We start from the raw sequence: 23,812 nt of genomic DNA on the forward strand, positions 1-23,812 counted from the left end.
CATAATAGATGGAAATAGATGGAAGAGGGTGTACTACCCCTCCAATGTTGACATAAATATGAATCAAGAGGCAAATACTATATGTAAAGTAACAGGTTAATGAATATAGTTTGGTTAATGAGCATTTATGTAAATTTTGAATAGGGAATTCATATTAAACTCTCCGAGGTAGTGCATAATGAACTTGAAATGAAGTTCAAGTATATTATATATTTCATTCAATTAAGCCATTAGTGAATGAGCGCCGGCATCATTTGAATCACGCAGATAATCTTATCGGCCTAAAATCGTGAAATCGTGTTTCGGCCCGTTATTGTGAATCATTCATTTGAAGCACCAGACGAAAAACAATTTCCTCTCATTTGTGCTTTGTTATCCCTCTCCCTCGGCCTTCCTCTCTCGAAATTATTTTTCGCCCGCTCTCTTCCTATTGTCTTCGCTCTCTTCTTCGGCTTTTCTCCCTTCTCATCGTCTTCATATCTTTTCTCCCTTCTCATGGAAGAATGAAAATCTTCCATCCATCTCTACGACCAATTTATCTCTCTGTGCGAAACATGCCTTTCGAACACCCATTCAAATCATGGCGATGAAAACGTCTCCAAGATCAACAAATCCCTCTGCCTGGCATTTTGTAATCGCGCCGAAGCACGATTCTGGTTGAGGGATTTGACCGGCCATTTTGATTTGACCAATTGGGTTTTGAATGGGTTTCGGGGGAAAACTCTCGAGCTTGCTGAATACGTTGGGCCAGTACAGATTAAAGAATCTGAGAATGGAGGTAGAGTTTGGGACGAAGAACATTGAAGCGGGAAGCTTGGTCATAGTGACTGAGGCGTTGGCTTTTGGAAGGGCGATACTGTCGGAAGCAGGGGACGATTCCAGCAGAAGTGCTCATCTGGCCATGTGGAAGGATTTTGTGAAGAAAATTCTTGATGCCTCGGCAAAATGCAAGAGAACCCTTCACTTGATTTACATGTTATCAATGGGAGAAGACGATCAAGATCTCAAAGTTCCAAAAATGAATCTCTTTAGGCCAGATGCTTTAATGAATCTCATTTTCAAGCATGTTTTTTTAAGTTTTAATTATATAATAAACTGTAATTATTAATCAATATAATATAGTATTTTATTAATATATTTTAATACTATATTAAATCACTTATTAGTGTAGTAACCATGTTTATTTTAATTAATTATCTATTTAAGTATATGTTCTATTTAAGTATATTATAAAAAAATATTTCTTCTCTTGTTTACATCATATTTTTTATTTTGGGACACTAAAAAAAACAACTAAAAAACACTAAAAAAAAAACAACTTAGAAACAATTCAAATTAAAAGAATCGAAATCAATCAAGAGAACAAACCTTGGTCTAGGTCAACATCCACCATCGGAATTCCACAACTAATCATCGATCCAAACATATATCAATTCACACTTGAATATTCACCGTTGGAACTATCTTCCTATTTCTCCTTTCGTAGTTAATTAGAGAATAAACGATCCAATTAACCCTAACTACTAAACAACCCAAGACAAGCGTTAAAGGTTTAATCTAGCAACAACCTTAAGAATTAGAGAGATCGATGAAGCTAAACAACACAAGCACAAGCGGCTGCATTTAATTTAGCCCAACATTCTTCTCAAGATCTAATAATTTATGATGTAGCAAATCATCAAATCTCGATTGCTTCACAGGTTATAGAGATCAAACAATTACGGATTTGACATTTCACCTAGCAGTAGATTGCAATGAATAATAAACTAGTAGGTTTCCTAGGAATTAAACGAGACAAACATAAACAAAAATTTCAGAAGAACATCAGATACTCAAAACATAAATTGAATAGTAAAAATAAATCAGATCTCACAATTGTATTGATACCGAGGCTTCAGTTTCCTTTGACCAAGTCTGAAAGTTTAGCCACACAGGGCCATGAAGAAATCTAAAGAAAAAAACTAGAAACCCCGAGTTGAAGTTGAATCAAATCATTGCCTTGAATTTGAAGTCTAACTTCAACTTCAAAGTTGATTAACCCCCCATGAAAGATGGTCAAGAGTATCTTTTGAAGTTTATGTGCCTTACTTAAAAATAGAGTTTAATATGACAATGGTTACACAAATTGAATAACCCATATTATTTACTGAATGGATGTTGCGGATATAAATCATAATAAATGGATAAAAATAGAGTTAGTTTGTCAATGGGTTATTCAACCAATTATGGGTTTTTAATCCATAATCTACAAATGATCCATTAACTGAATCGTCAATCAATACGATTAAGTCTTAAGACTCTGAAGCAGTCGACAGAGGACTATTAGAAGATTTTAGGCTCAAATCTGTGTCATTATGGGGATTGAGACATTATTTTCTGAATCTTCTCGTTTCTGATGATTACATTTGAATTCTGTCGGTGGAAATTTGTGACTTCGTTGGATAACGAGGAAGTTATATACTCTGCAACTGGGAGCATACGAAGGCTTTGGAATATTATTTCCGGGGGCGCTAGAGCGAAACCCATTCTTACCACAAGGCCGGCGATCTGTCAGCCATTCACAAGGTCCACGTCCACTGGTATTTGATGTAAAATGGTAATGGAGGTAGCGAGAACATCTCATAATGGGGTTCCGGTGCTGTCCATTTCTCTTCCGGCAATCTTCTATTCGTTCAATAGCAGTCATATTGATTCTTATCCATTCTGTACGTCATTGCCAAAGGGAGCCAAAAATTCACCAAACACGGAATAATAATCGAGACAAGTGTTGCGCTGTCAGCCTTCTTCATCCTTGGCGTGAAACTTCTGTAAACGCCCTATGAAGACGCATGCGACCAAAGCTCCGCAAGTGGCAAAAGGAGGATGATACGATGACGACCGAGGAGAAGACTGTGAGGTATAGAACAGGAGATCTGAGCGGAGGTGACTCTTATGGGAGTGGAATACAGCTTATCCTACTGATGAGGACTCGCGCTTGAAGTAAACTCGACAACGATGGATCCCATGTTTGATAAGTGGAGTTACAGTGTAATATGGACCAGTCCGTATCAGAATTAATATCACCTTCTTCTCATTAGCCCCGTCATGGATTTTTCGTCTAAGAAATCATGAGATATTCCACCGATAGTTAAGTTGAGGTATGGAGAGCTAATTTTAATGGGATTTTAAGTTGAAAACCAGAAGACAAAGAGACCGAATCTGTCTTAAAGCTTGTGGGTTGATCAATGTGACAGGGAAACGTGAAGAAGACAATGTCGAAGTGATTCGGGCATTTCTCCTAGGCCGAGGATGAAGATGATCTAGAAAATCAATCTCCCGGCTAACGGGGCTTTAAGAAATGAGTAGGATCCCATTTTGGATATATCAATATATATCTCTGTTCCTGAAGATTAAGACTCTGCCTGTGCCGCCCATACTCTCGACCAAAATAGTTAGCAGGAGATTTGGTGAATAACAAAATGGAGGCAACTTTTGGAGGAGGGAGAGGTAGACTCCGATAAAAAAGAGGTTTAGGCCAGCCTAAGAAAAGGCTATCATAAGCCTATCATAAGCATGTCATGTTATGTCAGCACCCCCACCATTTGTTGCTGGTGCTCGCCAAGAAATAGGGCCAACCTAGTCGTAGAAAACGGAGCTGGCAAATGTTCATCTTGCCATGTTATGGATAAGGAACACCAATAGAAATCATGGAGCATCGTAAAAAGATTTAGCAACTGCTTAAAGTGATTTGCAGAAATCAGATAAAGTCTTTGTTTGTGGAGTAGGTCATAGAAGACATTCTGCAAATTAAGAGAGAGAGAGAGAGAGAGAGAGAGAGAGAGAGAGAGACTTTTGTTTAAAGATAGTGCTGGAGAGACTTCTTGGTTTAAAGATAGTGATGGAGTTGGGTCTCTGCAGGTAATCATATCCAATACGAGGGTGTATTTGTATTGGTTGGAAAAACAAAGAGACTAATCAGGTTTCTCTAGTTTTTGCAAAGAAGGCACTCTTGTTCCAGTACCAAAAACAATGAGATTATTCATTCACTTCAGGCTTTTTCGTGCATTTACCTGATTCGTACTCACGGTTTTGGTCGGAACAACCAGTATGAAATGAGAGAAGTGAAGGAAAAGATAAAGGAATTGAATGAGAAGTTTTTTAAGCAAAGAATGAGGACTACGAGATAATGGCCTATTCCTGATGTAATAACTCTGTAAGCAAATTTCAAAGATATCGTCTTCCTTGTTGCATTTAACACAAAACAGTTGTATGCAAGAAATTACATAGTATGTGGCTGAAATACTTGAAACCAAAAGCCCTTGTCCTTTTCTTCTAGCCACAAGTTCCACTAATTCTCCAGCATAAACTGAATTCAGTATCACGTATCATCTCTTATAAATACTCACTCTCCGCCTCTATCCATCCCTCAAACCATCTCAATATCAGCTCCCTTCCTCGTGCCTCTGGTGCGCTTTCTTCACCTCTTTCATAAAAATCTTTTCTTCACGGTCTTCTCTTCTTTCTCTCCTCTCTTTCTTTCTTCTTTCTGAAATACTACTTTGCCCCATGCTTCCATTCCTCCGTTCATACTCATCTCCACTTGAGACCCCGTGAGCACGTCTTAAGATCCATTTCGGATGTGTATTGCCAACTGAACTAGGCTTACTCTTCTCTTCGGAACTACTCATGCAAGAGAACTGCTAGTAGAAATAACCGTTGTCAACCAAAGAAGGGCTCGTTTCCAACGACGAGAATCAGGTGCTGCTAATTTTCTTTTATTAGTCTTGATCATTATAATGGATCATTGCTGTTTCTTTATTTAACGTTTATAGTTTTCATATTTCCCAGTACACTGTTTAATAACAACCACCTCGAGTCATTGTCAACTCGAAAGATTGTCTGGGGTATATTCCATGGCGGCTGTGGAATTGAAGAACAATAACTTTAAGGTACCCACTTTGCTCTGTAATCTCCACCTTCCATCTAGAGAAGAGAGCTTTTTACCAGCTAGCCTTAGGCGGATGTCCTTAATTAAGTTGCACAGATATATCACTTAATTGTTCGAACATATTAACAGAGTCTCGCAGAAAGTGAAGAACAGATGATTTTTGTCGACACAACCAATGATGGATCAATCGATAGGCATGGAAACCCAGCAAGAAAACAATGCATAGGAGGATGGAAATCGGGCATTTTGTTACTGGGTTGATATTATATAAGCACAGATGAACTAGCGCTTCTGTTTTTTCTCCCTTTGTTTGTAACTAAAATTTTCCTGAATTACATTTCCCCTGTGGGTACAGTGAATCAAGGACTCGCAACGCTGGCTTTTTTCGGAGTTGGCGTCAACTTAGTTTTATTTGTGAGAAGGGTTATGCAACAAGGAAATGCCAGTGCAGCTAACACAGTTAGTAAATGGACGGGTACGGTGTACCTGTTTTCTCTCGTAGGAGCATTTCTAAGTGACTCATACTGGGGCCGGTACAAAACATGCACGATTTTTCAGTTCATCTTTGTGTTGGTAATGTTCATTTACTTATCTTCTAACACATTCATCGAAAGTATATAGATTCATATATGAATTGTTTCGTGCAGGGTTTAGTGATGTTATCGCTTTCATCCTGGTTTGTCTTGATCACACCAGCTGGTTGTGGTGACGGAGAACACAAGTGCAAACCAGTTTCTGGACCTGGGGTGGGAATTTTTTACTTATCGATATATCTAATTGCATTGGGGAATGGAGGCTATCAGCCTTCCATAGCGACCTTTGGAGCTGACCAGTTTGATGAAACGGACGCCACTGAAAGACGGTCCAAAGTAGCATTCTTCAGCTATTTCTACTTGGCTCTCAACCTAGGCTCACTCTTTTCCAACACTCTGCTCGTTTACTTTGAAGATTCAGGGGGTTGGTTGATCGGGTTTTGGACTGCCACAGGATCGGCGGTGGCAGCTCTCTTCTTGTTTTGGCTGGGCAGGCCCAGGTACAGGCATTTTCGACCAAGTGGCAACCCACTGCGACGTGTTGCTCAGGTTTTTGTCGCAACAGCTAGGAAATTGAATGTTGTCGTCCCGGGTGATGATACTCAGCTGTACGAGTTGGAAGGCAGAGAGTCTGCAATAACAGGGAGCAGGAAGATCCTGCACAGTGCTGAATTTGGGTATTTTCTACTGCTTAAAAACTTAAATTTTGCTATTCAATTAGTGAAATGAGAAAAGATTCCTCCAAATTGTGGCCAGGTTTTTGGACAAGGCAGCAACTATCACGAGCGGAGACAAGTTTTCAGAAAATCATCGAACAGATCCCTGGAGACTCTGCACGGTGACTCAAGTGGAAGAAGTGAAGTGTGTGCTCAAAATGCTACCCATTTGGCTTTGTACCATCATCTACTCTGTGGTCTTTACCCAGATGGCCTCCTTGTTCGTCGAGCAGGGTGCCACCATGAACACAATCATTGCCAACTTCCATATCCCTCCGGCTAGCATGTCAGCTTTTGATATCCTCAGTGTCGCAGCTTTCATCGCCTTGTATCAAAGAGTTCTGAACCCTTTGACTAAAAAACTATCAGGAAACCATAAGGGACTCAACGAGCTTCATCGCATGGGAATAGGACTTATAATAGGAATGTTAGCAATGGTTGCTGCAGCTGTGGTAGAACACGAGAGGCTCAAAAGGGTGCGAGTTGCAGGGGAGTCAAGCTCATTCTTGAGCATTTTATGGCAAATCCCTCAGTATGCACTCATAGGTGCATCAGAGGTGTTTATGTACGTTGGGCAGTTGGAGTTCTTTAATGGTCAAGCTCCAGATGGAATCAAGAGCATTGGGAGTTCTCTCTGCATGGCTTCTATTTCGCTGGGTAATTATGTCAGCAGCTTGCTGGTTAGTGTAGTGATGGGTATCACCACCAGGGGCAGCAGCACAGGATGGATTCCTGAAAACCTTAACTCGGGCCATTTAGACAGGTTCTTCTTTCTTTTAGCAGGACTCAGCGCAGTTGATTTTATTTTTTATGTACTCTGTGCTAAGTGGTACAAGTACATTGATCTGGATAGCGGTGACGATCGAAATCCGGATGCTGCAGAGATCATAACCAAAGTCTAAAATGTTATTATCAGTCTATCAAGGAGAAGAGATGTGATTATGATGAACCAGAGAGTACTATAACAGTAAATAAAATGCCTTGCAGATACTCTGCCTGTTACTTGCTTTGTCATTTTTGTTGCTTCTGCTTCATTTTCGATTTCTTTTTTCTCAACTTCAGCATCTGTAAGATTTTCCTCAGCTATAAAGTGTATGATTTTCATGGTTCGTGAATAAATTAAAGTTGGAAAATGGGGCAGTGTCTCGATTCTCGACTCCCTCGCATGAACTTTACTGGACTGTCAGATGATCTTTCGCTAGTCACCATCGATCAAAATGAATGACGTACACTTACAGACATTTTAATCGAACTATCACAGTCGTTGACTCGCAAACAGGGAAAGGAAAGGGTAATCCAACCAAACGAACGACAGGAGATCCAAAGACTATGACCCCATATAGCTATGGAAGACGGAGAAGTCGTCGTTGTCACTACACCGACTACTGATTTCTCGTTGTAGACGATGGCCTTTCCTGTTGTAGAATATAGACGTGTAGTGGTAGTGGACTCGGCCACTGTATTCTTGACTGGAACACTGGCGTGATGCTTTTGAAGTGTCCCAGATTGAAGATCAGTGCCAGGCTGCCAGCTTATGGTGACTAAAATCTTTACAAAAAAATGCATTTAAAATATTTTTGATGGTGTGGCAGCTTCCACGGGTTGTCACTTAAGGACTCAGTGGTGGACATACCAATAGTATATCATCTTGGATTTTCATAAAACCACTTAACCATTTGTCTTAAAGTCGTGTGCCCTGTGGAAGTGAGTCATCCAACTGGTACGTCTTGTCTCCAACCAACCATTTCATTTAAATGTTGATAGGTAGAAAGATATAGGATATCAAAGTCTCTATAGTATTTTCTGTCAGAGTTAGGTGGTTTTAGTCCACCTGCGTTAGGTTTCGTTCACCTTTGGTCTACCTGTGGTTAAGTATGTGGTTTTCCGTACTTAACAGACCGGTCTGTTAAGTTGTATTGGTTTTCCCTTTTAATTAATTAAAATAATAAATACCTTTCTCCATTAATTATCCTATTTAAAAAGTACATTACATGTAATAAAAAAGATTATTAGCAAATAACTTTTTTATAAATTAAACTGTGAAATTAGAATAAAAGGAAGGAAAATAAGTTGAACCAGACTAATTTTCTTTTAAACCAAAATTAGGCTGGTTCGAGTTAGTAATTGAGAAAGAACCAAATTGAACGATAAGCCGACGGGCGGATCGTGTCATATTATATCTCTTTTTAGATCACGCACAGAAGCTGCGCGTCAAATCCAAACCTGATAGGCAGTCGATATCAATGGCAGATGTAGAGCAATTTTCTCATTCTTTTGTGGATTTTTTATGCAGATATGTAATTGCAGTGAGCACGACAGACTTGATACCGACATATCGGGTTTGGTTGTGGATCTAATAGCCCCAAAAATTGGCAATTTTGATGCATTTCTTTTATATTTTTATAAAATAAGAGGAGTTGACTTTACCAAGTGATCTAAGAAAAAATCAGGCGTCATCCTCTTGGGCGTTTGGTGGTATAAAAAATTCAAGAGTTTTTGCTCTGCATCTGTTACAGGACCCAATTTATTTCTTTCGATCATACTAAAATCTCACTATCGAGTCATGGCTGCAAAGAGTTTCAAATGCTCCCCATAAAAACCTTCACAAAACAAGCAAAAAGACAGATCTCCATCCCAATGAAAGGAAGAAGAAAGAAAATTCTGGGACGACTCAGAGAGGAGACAAATATGGATCAAGAGAGCAGGAAGGAAGACATTCGAGATCTTTCAACTCAAGCTTCTGTGATAGCCCCTGTGAGCGTCTTCCTTGTTTCTTCCAACGTTTTTCGCTTGGCTCCAGCCTTTCTTGACTATGTGCTTCAGTGATTTGAGGCCATGTTTGACAAAATGCTTCAAATCCTCACCCTTCTCCTTCAGACTGCGTCCCATTTGACGAGAGTGAAGATTGTTTCTCTGCTTGCAATGGGGGAAGAAGGAGATCAAGAGAGCTTTTACGGCTATGAGCTATCACTAGGAGTATAAATAAGAGCAGCACTATGATGAGTCTTATCAATATGCCTTCTTCTCTAAGCAAATGGTTCTGGAACTGGGCTTCTAGTTTTACACGAATTTGGGCAAAGAAAAAAGACTAAAAAAAGAGGAGTAGACCGAAAGAATAAATGATTGCACATTATGTCTTGTAGAGCTTCTGCGTTGCATTTTAAACCTCTTTCTGTTCGATCGTGAATGAACTTTTTTGACTGTCTTCGGGCTTTTTAATTCTACTTTTGTCTAGCTGAGATGCTATCCAAGGATTAAGGTGTAAATGGTATGTGGATTATCCCTTCCATCCGACTCCTTTTGATTCCATTTATTCATTTGCTTACCGGTTAAGTATACTCATATTTTGTGCTTCGTCCAAATTCATCTCTTTATTAAAATGTCAATTAATCTTGAGTTAATTAATACAAAAACGTTAATAGTTCCGCCAGGTGGAAGCTCGTCACGTGTAAGAAGTTGTTGAAGTCCTGACCGACGACGGACAGACGCTCGGGATATTTATGTAACTGGACTCTGAAGTCGGTGTTGCTGCCATACAACCCTCAGTTGCCACCGCGCGGACTCCAACTCTGCAATTAACCAGATTTGAACCCACTCTTTCGCATCCCCCTTTTTCTATTTATTAGTGTTGACCTTACTGGCTCTTCCTTTGATTCGCTAGGGTTTTCTCTCGCTTCCTAATATCTCCGGCGCGGGCGTCTTCTGGCCAGTCTCTTTGTATTGAAATCCTAGGGTTTTGCTTGCTTCCTTGGGGGGGTTTTCTGCCTTTCCCAGTCGATTTAAATTATCTCTTATCAACTTCTTTCGGTTGTTTTAGCGAACACTAGACCCCTCACTGGTCCGGAACAAAATCCATGGATTCCTTCGGCGCTGCACGCAAAAGGATAAGGCCCGACGCTGCGTTGAATGGTAATGGCGGATTTGCTGGTTCAAAGAAGTTTAGACAAGGTTCGTGCTTCTGTTCTTTATAGATCATGTAGAGATTCTCGATTTGATCGATTTCTTTTCTGCATTCTTCTTTTTTATCTTTATACCTTTATTTTTCTTTTTGTCTGCTTTATAGTCTTCTTTATCTTTATCTTTATCTTTTGTGGTAGTTTACTGTGGGTTTTGTGTGAGATTAGCTGTGGCAGTCGCAAGTAGGCGAAGGTTCCATTCTTTTTCTTAATATACGTTGTGGCTTGCATACATTGGTTGATTAGGCTACTGATGTTCCTCATTTTTTTCGAATGAGAATTCGGATTGTACTGGCATCTCTTTGTTCCAATCTGTGGTGGTTGGGTTTTATTGCAAACATCGGTTTGGTGACGAAGAGTTGCAAAGTATATTTTTGCTCGGTTATTTTTTCTCAATTAATGGCTGTAGATTTTTGTTCATCCTCTGTTTAGCTATTTTGTTTCCTTCGATGTTTTATTACCCTTTAAACTAAAATCATTGAATCAAATGCTGCACTTGTAAATTTTTAATTGTATTGTGCTCTGATAGTCGAAACTTATGATATCTTACTACATCCAACTGTCTATCGTTGTGTTGAATATGGGTGGTCGTTTGATCCAAGATATTTCTTTTTTTTCTATTTCTGCTCTCTGAGAAATATGTCCGTTCGTCAAGCTTCATTTATTTTTCAGTACTTTTTATTTTTTTTTGAAATGATGCTGGTTTTCAGTACTTCATAAATGACTATTATGTGCCTAAATCATAGTTACTGAAATGCATATGGAGGCTTGTACAATTGATGCTCTATAAATGGAGCATGGGAGTAACCAACTATGAGAATTAAAAAAAGAGTGAATCAGAATTCAGGGGAATGGTGAGATGAGAGAGATTCACTAGAACTGAGTCAGGCATGATGATTTTGAAATTACGCAAAGGACTGTATAAGACCATTATGTAAATGGTAGATGGAATAATTGAAAGATGAAAACTTATTGGAATTGTTGGAAGAGTGAACTATGCACAGAAGTAGTTTTGTGCGTGGTTCTAGGTCAATTCCAGATATCCTTCCCTAAGGTTTCTCACTTATACTGAAATCTGATTCCCCAAAAAATAGTCTCCCACTTCCTTAAGAATTTCGGTAACTATGATTGGGTAATGTTTTAAGTAACTTAGAGAAATTCTATCATTACTTCATGGAGTGACTTTTTTTATATGATCATAATGCGTTTCCCTATTTATCCACAAGACAGCATTTTACAAATATGATATAATGAATGTCAATGCAACTCTCTGATATTCTTTAAATATCAAAGTTAAGAATTCACAGAAATTTTAACTGAGAAAACAAAATTAATGTCATGCAACAGAAATGGAGTCCTTTTCAACTGGTATAGGAAGCAAATCGAAGCCATGCACCAAGTTTTTCAGGTTCTAATCTTAACCTATCTAAAAAATGCTTCAATGCAACTTTTTTTACTGCAACTTTTTTAGAAATGTTAATAATAATTTGTTTGAATTGTTGTTCCAATCAATAACAGTATTGTTGAGGCTAATGAATTGGAAATTTAAGTTTTGATACAGGTTCATATCCCGTCTTGCTCTAATCAAGTAAAGAAAGATTATTGAACAGGGATAAAGGTTGATATACAAGAGATTATTGGAAGATTACTGAACCGAGCTAGTTGTGGATTTAAGATTACTGAAACGAGATAATGGTTGATTTACAAGCGTTCAGTCAGATAAACATGTTGTGTACTTATTTACTTAATTTCAAATGCAGTTGATTGTGACATGAAAGAGTTTTATACCTAAGTAGTGTTTTAGCCTTCTTTATATTCCTCTAGATTCTAATGTTATTTATAAGGTTGTTGACCTTTTTTTTTTTTTTGGGTTGCTTAATGGTGGTTGCGTCGTATTGATTAATGATAAAATATATGTAATACGCTTATTAAAATTTATGATGAAGTTTTCAAAATTTTAATTAATATTTATAATTAATTATGTTTGGCTCTTAGTATGATAAAATGTATGTAATACGCTTATTAATTCCAAAGTGTTTTTAAGATTGTAATGTTTTAGGGGTTCTCTAGATGATCAAACACCTAGTTTGTAGCAAGAACCAGAGAACTTTTCAATTGCTTAACATGTTGATTGGGAGATCCTAATTGATTATTCCATTTTAATTTTGTTATTGGTTTTTTTATCTTAAACTTGGATCTGCATGAGGTATCAGAAAATTGGAAAAATGAATGCTGTGTGCTGCAACAGTTTGGCTTGGAGAACTGACAATATTTTCCTAATGCATATGAGGCTAATTATTTGAGGTGGTCAATCATTCAAGAAAAAAAAGTTATTCTGAAATGGGCAGTGCATAGCTTAAATGGAAAATGATCTGTCCTATAGATTTAATTGTTCTTTTTAGCTGTTTCTCATATTTTATATTCCTCTTTCTCTTTTCAGAGCCTTTTCCGTATTATATTTTTTATTTCACTTTGTTACAAAAAGCATATTCAAGGATTTCCGGTTCTTCAAAACAGTTAGATTGTTTTGTGTTGTTTGGTGAAATTCCGTTTTCTTTGAAACCAGAAATTTTGGAAAATGATTCTTTATTTTTTCTTTAGCATCTAATGTAATATATTATTGGTAAAGTTATGCAATATCAACCTGTCTTATTTAAATAGATTTTTTTGTTTTATTGTGATAAAAAATTATTATGCTATATATCCTTTTTTATTGATTTGAGATCAAGTGTCTGTCATAATTTCTGTCAGTTTTTTCTGCTGTTTCTAGAGAGATGGTAAGTTCTCCAAAATAATGAGATCTCCACTGCTCTTAAGTGTGGGTAACTCTTATATTACTAGTGGTCTTGAATACCAGTTTTGAAGTCATATTTTTATGTGTATTCTGAAGCTTTTCTTTGTTCATTTTGTAAGTAAAGTTAAATATTGTGGTATGAATGTTTCTGCATGACTTTAAGCAAAGTTATTTGTGATGTACTTAAAAGTTATTTATATTCAGTCTGTGGTTGATCCTTAAACAGAATATTGTAATCATCTTTTGATAGCTGTGCCCTGAAATGCTTCTATATAAGTATGGCTCTCTTTTTGTGTTTTAGATATTTTTAAATGTTGGAGCCTGCACATAAGATGAATATTCGTTGATAAGAAGATTAAGCTAGGCGTTAGATGTGAGGGGATTCAATTTCTCCTTTATTTTTCTTTTTCATTTTAGGGAAGTTCTTTTAGGTGTGAGTGTTTGTAGCTTAAGACAATTTTGCCTAAAGATTATTGTGAATATGAAGCCGTCCAAGTGTCCAAGCTTGACTGAGAAAAATTACACAACTGGTATGCCATATTTTAATTTCCGAAATAAGAAAAGAATTAATTTGCATTTCTGAAGAAAATAAAGAAAGAGATGAAATTATGAACATTGGTGCATTTTAATTAGTTAAAAAATCAGTTCATCTTTAATTAATTTATTGAGTTAAAATCACTTTGTTGTGAATGATACTTCAGACTTAATATTTCTTTGTTTGTTTTTAGCGTGTGAGGTAGTGAGACTGAGATGTCTGTTTTAACTAATGAGCCAATTTAGACTATGCTGTACTTGTATGTGGGATATTAATTTATTGGAGATTTTTTATTAATGCAATGTCATATGGCGTTACTTGTTAGCATGATCTTTATGTGCTTGCTAGGATCCCAAATGGAAGGATGTTGGTTTAGTTTCGTTTTAGTGTTTATTGCATCTCCTTGGTGCTAGGACGGTTCTCTCCAGAGCAAATCAGCTCTCTATCTTTGGTTTGCAGAAACAGTTCTTTCTGGTTACAAAGCATGTGTGAAGTATGGTTGCTCTTTTTTATGAATTGCCAATGGTATGCTGTTGGAATGTGTGCTGATTGTTTATATGCAGATTGAATTTGATTTCTTTTCAATTTTTGCTCTCTGTGTATGGAACAGATGTTGCGCTTGAATACAATGGTGCACATCGTCCTTAGCTATCATACGTGTAGTCCAGTATTTTAGTTTCTGGATAAGTTAGTAGTAGTAAATCTGTTGGTATTATTTATGATTCTTTTCAGAATGGCACTCGATTGATGGCTAATAATTGTCGGTCATTTGTCCAAGTAGTTTTTTGTTTTACTAATAATATTGAATACATGTGGTTGTATATCTGTTCGTTTGAAGCTTACGAACTTTTGTAATTGAAGCAATATTTTGAAAGTTGATTGTAAGTTCTGATTTTGCTATACTTTGCAGCACTGCTGGTTGCCCATTTGGTGAGGGCTGCCATTTCCTTCACTATGTACCGGGTGGTATTAATGCTGTTGCCCAGATGGCTAATCTCCCGAGTCCAGTAATCCCTGCCCCAAGAAATCCCGTGGGTGGGCCTCCCATGGGGGATGCAACCTCTGGCTCTGTTGTGAAGACGCGCATGTGCAACAAATATAACACGCCTGAAGGCTGCAAATTTGGGGACAAATGCCATTTTGCGCATGGTGAGAAGGAGCTTGGCAAGCCTATCATTCCTGGGCACGATGATCGCATGCTTCCACCACCCTTAGGAGCTCGCATGCCTCCTGGGCCTGGGAGGCTAGAGCCACCACCTCCTGGCTTGGCTGCTGCAGCAAGTTTTGGTGCCTCAGCTACTGCCAAGATTAGTGTAGATGCATCCCTTGCTGGGGCAATCATTGGGAAAGGTGGAGTTAACTCCAAACATATCTGTCGGGTCACGGGCGCCAAATTAGCGATAAGAGAGCACGAGTCGGACCCAAATTTGAGAAATATTGAACTCGAAGGGACGTTCGACCAGATCAAGCAGGCTAGTGTTATGGTGAGAGACTTCATCGTTAATTTCGGTCCTTCGACGACAGGTGCTACTCCAGGGAAGCCTCCTAGTTTGGGAGCCCCCGCAACGCCAGGAAGCAATTACAAAACAAAACTGTGTGATAATTTTACCAAGGGATCTTGCACGTTTGGCGAGCGTTGTCACTTTGCACATGGAGGAAGTGAGTTGCGGAAGTCTGGTGTTTGATCTTGTACAAGTGTTGTGTTGCCTACTTTTGTAGTGTTTCTCTTTTCAGCTTTTTGTTTTTGGTTTTCAAAGATGATTAGCTTCGGAAGGGGTTGGACGCGAATTAATTGCTCCAGGATTTTCGTTAATTGTATTTTTCTTGCAAATTGGCCTATCTGATAGTTTGATAGTTGTATTTGTTTTTGTTTTTTTTTTTTTCTGGTGTAGTATGAAGCATAGAAAGCCTCCGATTTTTTTATTTTTTTATTTTTTGCATTTTTTTATTATGTTTGAGATGATATTCTCAGTCTTTATTCTGGAGGCCACGTGCTAGGCGTCTACCAAGAGAATGCAATGTCGAATGTAAATCTTTTGACAGCGTAGGAATATGGCAGCCTGCTAGACTTGTAAACTCTTTGACGGTGGGGGAACAGGGCAGCCTCTTCTGGCCGCTTGCTTTTTTAGCCTCTGCCGATCTGATAAGAGATTTTCTACTAATACATCCACTATACGTATTTTTGTGCCCTTGCCTGAGAGTCACAACGCCTGTGGGGATGCACTTGCCCCTTTTCTTAATCCAATACCCTCCTACCCACTTAAAATGATTATATTTAGAGTCGGTACTTGGGATAATTTCTGAAGCTCCAATATTTTTTCGTTGCATGTTGGTGTAAGCATGAGATGATAGCATTGCGTTAACCCTGCAGCATCATCACCCACGTTTCCTCTCCCACTTGTTGACTAGTTTTATCTCTTAAAATATCTGAAGACGATAAGCCCTAAATTGAGCTGGCATTAATCATTCAAAAACATCTATCAATGGTCTCAAAAGAACAGTTGCATGACGAGGCCGGATATGAAACCAAAGCACACCCACACCAATGTCAATCTGTAGAAGAAAAGAGAATTTAAAAAAAAAAAAAAAAAAACTATGCTTTTGCTTTCGTCTAACAGCGCAACTTGGGCCACGAGTTATGAACTAAGCGAGAGTCGTCGCGTTGACATTGGCTCAAGTCAAGTCGCTCTTGGCCGCCACCAACCTTCCTAATCAAATTATAATTTCTCAGTGTAGTTAATCCTTTCACCTCTTGGGCTTGCCTGAGAGACGCTGGCTCAAGCAAGTGTAGAAATATTTGATGCTGCTGCTACGTTGGAACCATTAGCGGTTGTTAATTGGTCGACATCCACCAATGAAATTGACAATTTGGCGCCATCGTTAAGTTAGTCAAGCACGAGGTTGAATAATTTTGATTATGGGATTCCCACCTCAACTAGCACCTATTTAATAAACGAAAAGAATATAAAGAATAAACCATACTTGGTAGAGCAAGTTTTAAAGGAAACCGGCACCCCAAGAAAGTTGGATGGGAGATGAAAGGCTCGGATTTGGTTTTTTGATTAAAATCGTTTCTTGAGCAAACCTGCCTACACGCTCTATATAGTTTATGTGTCCAGTTAGACAAAACACGGAAACTATATTAAACAAATTAAATTAACAAAAATCCATTGATACAAGATTATCTCACACAAGGTTGATAAATGATACCGTGACAAGCTACGTGGGTTGGCCCACGTCGTCACGCCGGTTACCAGATTTTAAAACCATTTGCAACTTATTGTTTTATTTCAAATAAATTTATTAGGTGATATAAATCGTAACTATTTCTCAATTTAATTACTCTAAATTTTTTTTAAATTCATAATTACCTAAATTTCGGAAGAAGAAAAAAAAGGACGTGGGGAGATGATGCAGGGGGCAGAGGCGCCGAGTAACATTGATCGGGGCCCACAATGGAGACGGATAATAATGTGGGGCCCGGCGAAGGATCATGGATTCATGGTGGCCAACTTGCGGCCGTGGTTGGTTCCCGCTATGGGATCGATGCGCCTGCATCGTGCGCCACGTGGCGATGTTTACAGGCAGGGGAGATATGTCAGCCGGCGCAGCGTCAGATCCGGCACGTTTCTCCTGCCACCATCACTCGCTGGCCTCTCCCCTCTCCCCTCTCCCCTTTCCCCTCACACGGACGAATACGAATCCCGCGGCTTCTCTTATTGGGCCGGCCGTATATTTATCATCCATGACCGAGCCTTTTTTCTCCTTTCCGCCACTACAATGAGAAGCTCATAAGACGCCACCGCTAACCCCTGCCTTGGTTCCCGATCCTCGATCCTCGTGACGATGAAGCCTTGTCATCTCATCTCTCCCCACTTACGTCGATTCCGCACGCACAAGTACAACACTACACACGTGCACGACGTACTAGACGTAAAAATGGAGAAGACTAAAAAGAAGAAAAATTAATTAACGGAGCAGCCAACTGGAGTGAAAGGGATTAAAAACTACCCAAGGGTAGTTTTTTCTTCTTAATCGAAGAGAAGAGATTTAGATTAGTTTAGGGAGATGCGGAGATGCGTAGTTTGGGTTTGGAAAGCGGCGGTAGCAGCTAAGAACCGGTATTTCTGTGCGTGCATGTCGGGATAAACGTTAAATGACAAAGAGAAAGTGGGTCATTTTACTTGTTTATGCCAAAGTGAGATGGATATATACGAAACAGAGATTCTCTCTCTCCCTCTCTCTCTCTCTCTCACAGATTCTTGCTGGCCTTACTGTGAACTTACGAAATTATCCTATTCAGACAATGGAAATCATCCAATCCGCGCCTTTAACCGAATGTTTCATATTAATTTTCACTTTTGCCCTTTTTTTTAAATTTAAATTAAACAAAGATTTACGTTAAATTTCTGTTATATTTCTATATAAGACTCAAGGCATCTCTCGCTCTCTCCGTCTCTCTCTCGCTTGCTTTCTCTCGCCGGCGCTTCTGGAAAATTGCACTGTGAGAGATGGAGAAGGTCATGAATCCACCGCGGTTGTGCGAATCAAAAGCCCCGGCTTCTTGTCTTACAGTCCGCAAGGAATCGCACCTCGTTTCCAAGCAGGCGCCTATGGTTCGAATTATTCACATTTATGCTCCGGAGATCATCAAAACCGACGTTGCTAATTTCCGGGAACTTGTCCAGCGGCTCACCGGTAAGCCCGTCGGGAAAAGGAGCGCTAAGAGCAAGGGAAGCAAGATTAGGTGCAAACCCAGTGAGGCTCGAGAGATATCACGGTGTAATTCTGCGGAGAGCTCGGATTTGGGAAGTGGGTGTAAGAGTTCGGACTGCAGCGAGCGAGTGAAGGAGGAGGAGGAGATATGGGGAGGTGAGAATTTTAGCTTCTTTGGTGGGTTGGGAGATTTGGACGGGTTTATTCAGGGGCTGACTGATCAATTTCCTCTTGCTCCTTTGAGTTCTTCACAAATGGATGTGTTTGGAGGCGGACACTTTTCGTAATCATAGGAGGTGCTAGTGTTAAGAATTTCTTTAGATATGCGTTTTCTGTTCCTTGTTTGATTTTGGATACTGGGTTCCTCGTCAAATCAATTTCTTGTAAATACAGGTAAACAAGAAAGAGATCACGTTTCATTTTTTGCAAAGCAATTTCCAATTCTACGCTAGAAAAACAAAATTTGGGGGTCGTCTTCCGGTTTCCCTTTTCACCACAGCAATTTTATATCTAACTTGATGACTTTTGATTTTATTTAATGAAGTCCTTCTCGTTTTGCTACCTTTTCTCTATAATGTACCAACTGCATTCCGATATTCTTTGCAGAAGCACAATCGGCAGTGATCTTGATCATAGTTCCCAGAGCTTCTCACATTATCAGTTCGTTTTTGTTTCTTTATCACTGGCATTTGTTTTTGTTTTTCTCATCTGGGATCTTACGACGGTCATATTCATCTACCATGGCCGGATCGCTTTGTTTTTTGCAACAGTTCAGAACTCGTGTCTGTAACAGATCCGGGGTTTTCTTTTCTTGGCCGAAGAAACAAATCTCAGAGAAGAGCATAGCAAACAAAATGAGAAACGAAGAGTGAAGTCTTGGCCATGGACTTTAGACTTTCTTCTCCTCTAAGTCTCATTTTCTCGCAATAAAAATTTAAAGCAAGTCTTCCGCCACCATTCGACTTCTCTTATTTTTTATCATACAAATCTTGAATTAAAAAGCTTTCGTCCATTACATTCACCTACGTAATATTCTAATAAGAAAGAAAACTCGAAACAAAATGGCAAGGCGGTGGGAGGAGTGACATGCCGAAATGTTTTTCTGAGTGCTTGAGGAACCAAACCAAGTTCGCCAGCGGAGAAAATTGAAAACGATTCATAAAACGAAAAAAGAAGATCGCCCTACGATTACGTAAGTGGTCCTAAACTCCAGTCTCCCATATATTTTTGCGAAGTGGGACGGGCCATCCTGCAAATATATAACAATGAATCATAGATAGTCCGAAAGTGAAGTTAAAACTCCTTGGACTGTCTCATTCGGTATCATATAACGACAGCCAGAAGATAGAAATGGCTGATGTTTCTGGGTCACTTGAGTGATCAAGAAAACAAGACCAGAGCTCAGTTTTGCTGCCATTAAAGCCAGAACAGTGAATATAAGACTACGGCAAGTTGGATAAAGCGGAACAAGAAGCTATCGAGGACCAACCTCATTGAAAAAAAAATCGTTACATTGAATAGAGATGGACCTTCAGTTCAAACCGTTGAAAAGGATAAATTTAATAAACGGTTAGCAACCATTTATTTTGAATGAGAGAATTACCTTTTTAAATGAAGCTGAGTATAGTTGAATAAGGACCGTAGGATATAGTATTTAGATTTTCAAGACTCCATTAATTTAGCTCATGGAGAAAAAGAGGGAGACACTCACAAGGAGAAAACAGGAGGAAGAAGAGGTTATGGACTTAATCCAAACCCTCATCCATAAGGTATATTTATAGGTATCAAAACTACTAATATTATAAGTATACTCTTCACCCTTATAAGAATGAAGAAGAGACAATAAATTTAAACTAATTATACAAATGACACCCTAATCACATCATATCTTCCATACTCCCCCTCACACTTGGAGGTCATGGCAATGGTCCCAACATGAACCAAATAACATAAATACAGTAATAAGCTCCTCCATCACGGTGTCCCAAGTTGGGCACTGACTCTCAAAGGTAGAAATGGGTGATAGGTGGGTAATGCTTGTCATTCACAAGACGGCAATAAAAGACCCACAAATACATATAAAAAATCTCAATGGACTTAAAAACCTATATATATATATAAAGGTAAACCAAACGAAGCAACACATAAGAGGTTGGCCCACAGGTGTATGTGAGAGTCAAATAAAAGATGGTAGGAGAAAGACTGCCAAAGGGTAAAGGGTAAAGAGGAAGATAAGATGTTCAGGTCACCATGTGCTTTATTTTTTTAAGAAATTTAAATTCTGTATCAGACGAACTAATGCTGACAACCGTCAACAATTAATGAACCCAAGGCAAACAACTGAGGAGTTATTCTTCATAAATAATGTCTCAATCAAAGAGACACAATAGCAGTAGCGGAAATGAGCCAATGCCCAAATAACATACACCATATGTGCAATTGTATAATAAGAAATAACTGTTAAATAATGAAAATCCTTAAGAGTAATAAGGACGCATGAAATAGTCCACCGCTAGCTCATCAGTAAATAAGGAAGTTGCACCAAATTCGAGTAATAATCCAAGATAATAATCCAGTCGGAGAAAAAGAATCAAGTCGAACCGAGTAAGATATCAGATCAATATAGATGAGTCGTAGGAAAAATAGGTATAAACCTCTTGACCCAAACTCGTATAACTGAGGCAGGATATAAGTGGGCCGGGTCAGGTTGATGTAGACCTGAGTTGACCCGACCCGCTGGGTTAACCCAAGCGAAACAGAATGAGTCAGCGCTTGCCCGCTAGGTTGACCCGGTGAAATAGTTAACTCTCGGGTCGGGTCTCAGTCAGAACAGACTCAGCCCGACATTGGTTTAATTTTTCCTAACTTAGGAAAAATTAAATCGACAGTCGTCTTCCTCCCTGTGACAACAAGTCGTCTTCCTCCTTGTGACAACAAGTCATCTTCCCCTCTTCCAAACATAGCGAAACAACAACAAACTAGAGGGAGATATCGTAGTGGCACCGACTCAGGCAAATATTTTCGGAAGATGTCGACAGCCGGTAAGATCAAATAACTTGGCGAAAACAAAGTTCTCGGCGGAGGAAATAATCTAGCGAGACGAAATAGAAAATGGACTCAATAGAGTCGCCTTCTCCGACAACGATCCAGTCAAATACTAAGTAAAAAAGCAAGTTTACGGAAGCTTGCAATCATGATGCTGCCATAGAGTACAGTAACGATCTGGCAGAGGCAAAACTAAGGCAATCATCGTCCCCGCTTCCGAATAGAGCGGGACAACGACGAACCATGACATAAAGTAATCTTAGAAGAAATAGAACCTTGACAGAGATACTCGGCAAACAATCGGCAACATCAGTGGATAAAAAATCTCACGATGTTGGAAATACGAATAACTAGGTTTAATCCGAGCAAAGTCAGTATTGCGATGGCAAGCAACAATAACGAGAATAGTAGTAACTCCCGGGGTTCGAAAAGATAACGAACAGGCTGGATCAAGCCAGCTACAATCTACTAACCAAGCTCCAACCGATATATGCTTCAGAAAAAAATATGCCAGCGACAGAGACAACAACTTACCAAACGAAGCTGAGAACTTACGACTCGATTCAGCAGAATGCCAGATTAGGATCATGTCCAAACATTGAGTTGCTTTCAGAAGATAGAAGAGAATCCCGTTGAGGTAGTAGTGAAAAACAAAGCTGGATGTTGATTGGAAACATTGTAGCGAATCCCGTTAAAATAGTAAGGCAACTGCAAATAACTGGCACCGAAAACAGTTGGAGACGTCCAACAAAATAGCACAAAAAATCCTCTGCTAAAAGAAATACTCTCTGATTGGCATCCAGTAGTGACTATCCAGCAGCATGATAACAACGAGAATGATGGGAAATCAGCCAATGCAATCTAGAAGATAATAACAACTTATCAAAAAACCGAAATGCCAACAATACCGAATCATCATCATAAACTCTTCCAGTGCAAAAACGAAGCAATGGAAATGAAATCTTTGAAATGGAGCAAGGAGGCGGCAATTCAACTTTAGCACCCTTGCCAGACAAGGATTCTTCCTTTCCAAGGGATAAGAACTAAAAAAAAACTCCGCCTTTTATTCTTCCTTCTGTCAACAATATAAGCTAACTCCAGATTTTCTAGTTCCAACATTGAAAATAGAAAACCCATTTGAATATGAAGATTAGCACTTCTTTTTCTTTCACAGAACCTTCATCCAAATTATTGCTATGTCAAGATTCCATCACTATCGAGGTTACCTTGGCCGACGCTTGTCACTCATGGTGAGAAAAGTGTTGAAGAATCAATCGTATAGCTAGATATGTTCTCTATGATATTGAAGTTTGCCAAACATCTAATTTACACTTTGACGCGGCTACATGTACAGAGGATAGATATGTGTATTTAGATTCGAACGACCACCTTGGTTACTCTGACCTCGCCTATTTGCACGATGACCATAAGCTCTCTACGCCAAAGTATATCGGTTTGCCTTTGAAGTGGAATTCTCAGAGGATTTTGAGGGGAATAGAGCAAGCACTTGACTGCACCCATGTCACCAGGGTGCAGAAGAAAACGAATAGTAAAAAAAAAATGAAGTTCTAGTAATTAAGAAAATTGAATCATTAATATGAAAAAGAAAAGAGAAAAAATAGGTTTTTGAATCCTAAAAACCATACTTGTGAGTTCTGAAAATCAATGCTTTGATACCATGTTGATTTTCAGGATTCCATGGATTTAGCTCATGGAGAAACAGGAGGAAGAAGAGGTTATGGACTTAATCTAAACCTTACCCCATAAGGTATATTTATAGGTATCAAAACTACTAATATTATAAGTATACTCTTCACCCTAATCAGAGTGAAGAAGAGACAATAAATTTAAACTAATTACATAAATGACACCCTAATTACATCATACCTTCCAACAACGTTCAATAGAGACCCCTCTCTAGAGGTGGCACCAAGTCAAACCGGTTGGCCAAAAAATTCTGCTCAGTTCAGTTTTGACTTTGAGCTTGGCTCGAGCTCAAACTTTAAATAAGGCTCGTTAAGAATAACAAGCAAAACTTGAGATTTTCCAATCTCCACTTGTTAGCCCGTGAACCAATTTGTTAGCATATATTTTTTTTATGAAAATACCCTTAACTCTAATTGCTCTCCTCAATTCCCTCTTTAATTGGTTGATAGTTGCTCTTATTTAATTCAAACCTTGAAGATCGACTTGTTGAGCCCTTTTGGGTCCCTCAATATATAATGTTGTAGTTTGTAAATTGAATAAACACTATTCATAGAGGTGTTTGCTCTTTCTTATAGGTCTATTAAGCTGGTTATATTATATATGCTCCATTGAAAAGTCTTGGACTCATCTGTGATAGCTTGCAGTTCATGGTATTAAGTTCATCACAATATTCTCTTTATTTAATTTTATAGTTTTATATGTAGGTTGGAGCTCGAACATGGATCAAACTTGAGCTTAAACTAGATTAAAATTTTTGGCCTTGAGCTCAATTCTAATTTTAGGCTCAAGGTTGAGCTCTAATTCGAAGTATTAAAATCAAGCCAAACTCGAACATATAAAAGTTTGAGTTTAGCTCGGCTCGATGGGACCCCAACCTCTCTCT

The 23,812-nt window shown here is 38.8% G+C and overlaps 3 protein-coding genes across 3 annotated transcripts; all 3 read left to right on the forward strand.

The window, feature by feature from the left end:
- Positions 1 to 772: 772 nt before the first annotated feature.
- Positions 773 to 7,078, forward strand: LOC137946859 (protein NRT1/ PTR FAMILY 7.2-like). The gene is made up of 5 exons (XM_068793146.1): positions 773 to 1,066; positions 5,057 to 5,183; positions 5,283 to 5,500; positions 5,575 to 6,137; positions 6,217 to 7,078. Exons 1-5 carry the CDS (start codon positions 773 to 775, stop codon positions 7,076 to 7,078), a joined length of 2,064 nt encoding a protein of 687 aa, XP_068649247.1.
- Positions 7,079 to 9,814: 2,736 nt separating this feature from the next.
- LOC137945571 (zinc finger CCCH domain-containing protein 14) lies at positions 9,815 to 15,292 on the forward strand. The gene is made up of 3 exons (XM_068791509.1): positions 9,815 to 10,124; positions 11,480 to 11,540; positions 14,372 to 15,292. The coding sequence occupies exons 1-3, from the start codon at positions 10,031 to 10,033 to the stop codon at positions 15,144 to 15,146; spliced, it is 930 nt and encodes a 309-aa protein (XP_068647610.1). The 5' UTR covers positions 9,815 to 10,030; the 3' UTR covers positions 15,147 to 15,292.
- A 2,680-nt stretch (positions 15,293 to 17,972) lies between these two features.
- On the forward strand, positions 17,973 to 18,464 carry LOC137945345 (VQ motif-containing protein 25-like). The gene has a single exon (XM_068791202.1). The coding sequence runs from the start codon at positions 17,973 to 17,975 to the stop codon at positions 18,462 to 18,464; it is 492 nt and encodes a 163-aa protein (XP_068647303.1).
- Positions 18,465 to 23,812: the final 5,348 nt, after the last annotated feature.

The sequence above is a fragment of the Aristolochia californica genome, unplaced genomic scaffold (assembly GCF_029961685.1).
Source record: "Aristolochia californica isolate CCGP_79_NKW_82.1479 unplaced genomic scaffold, dmAriCali1.0.hap1 SCAF_12, whole genome shotgun sequence".
Taxonomy (NCBI): Eukaryota; Viridiplantae; Streptophyta; class Magnoliopsida; order Piperales; family Aristolochiaceae; genus Aristolochia; species Aristolochia californica.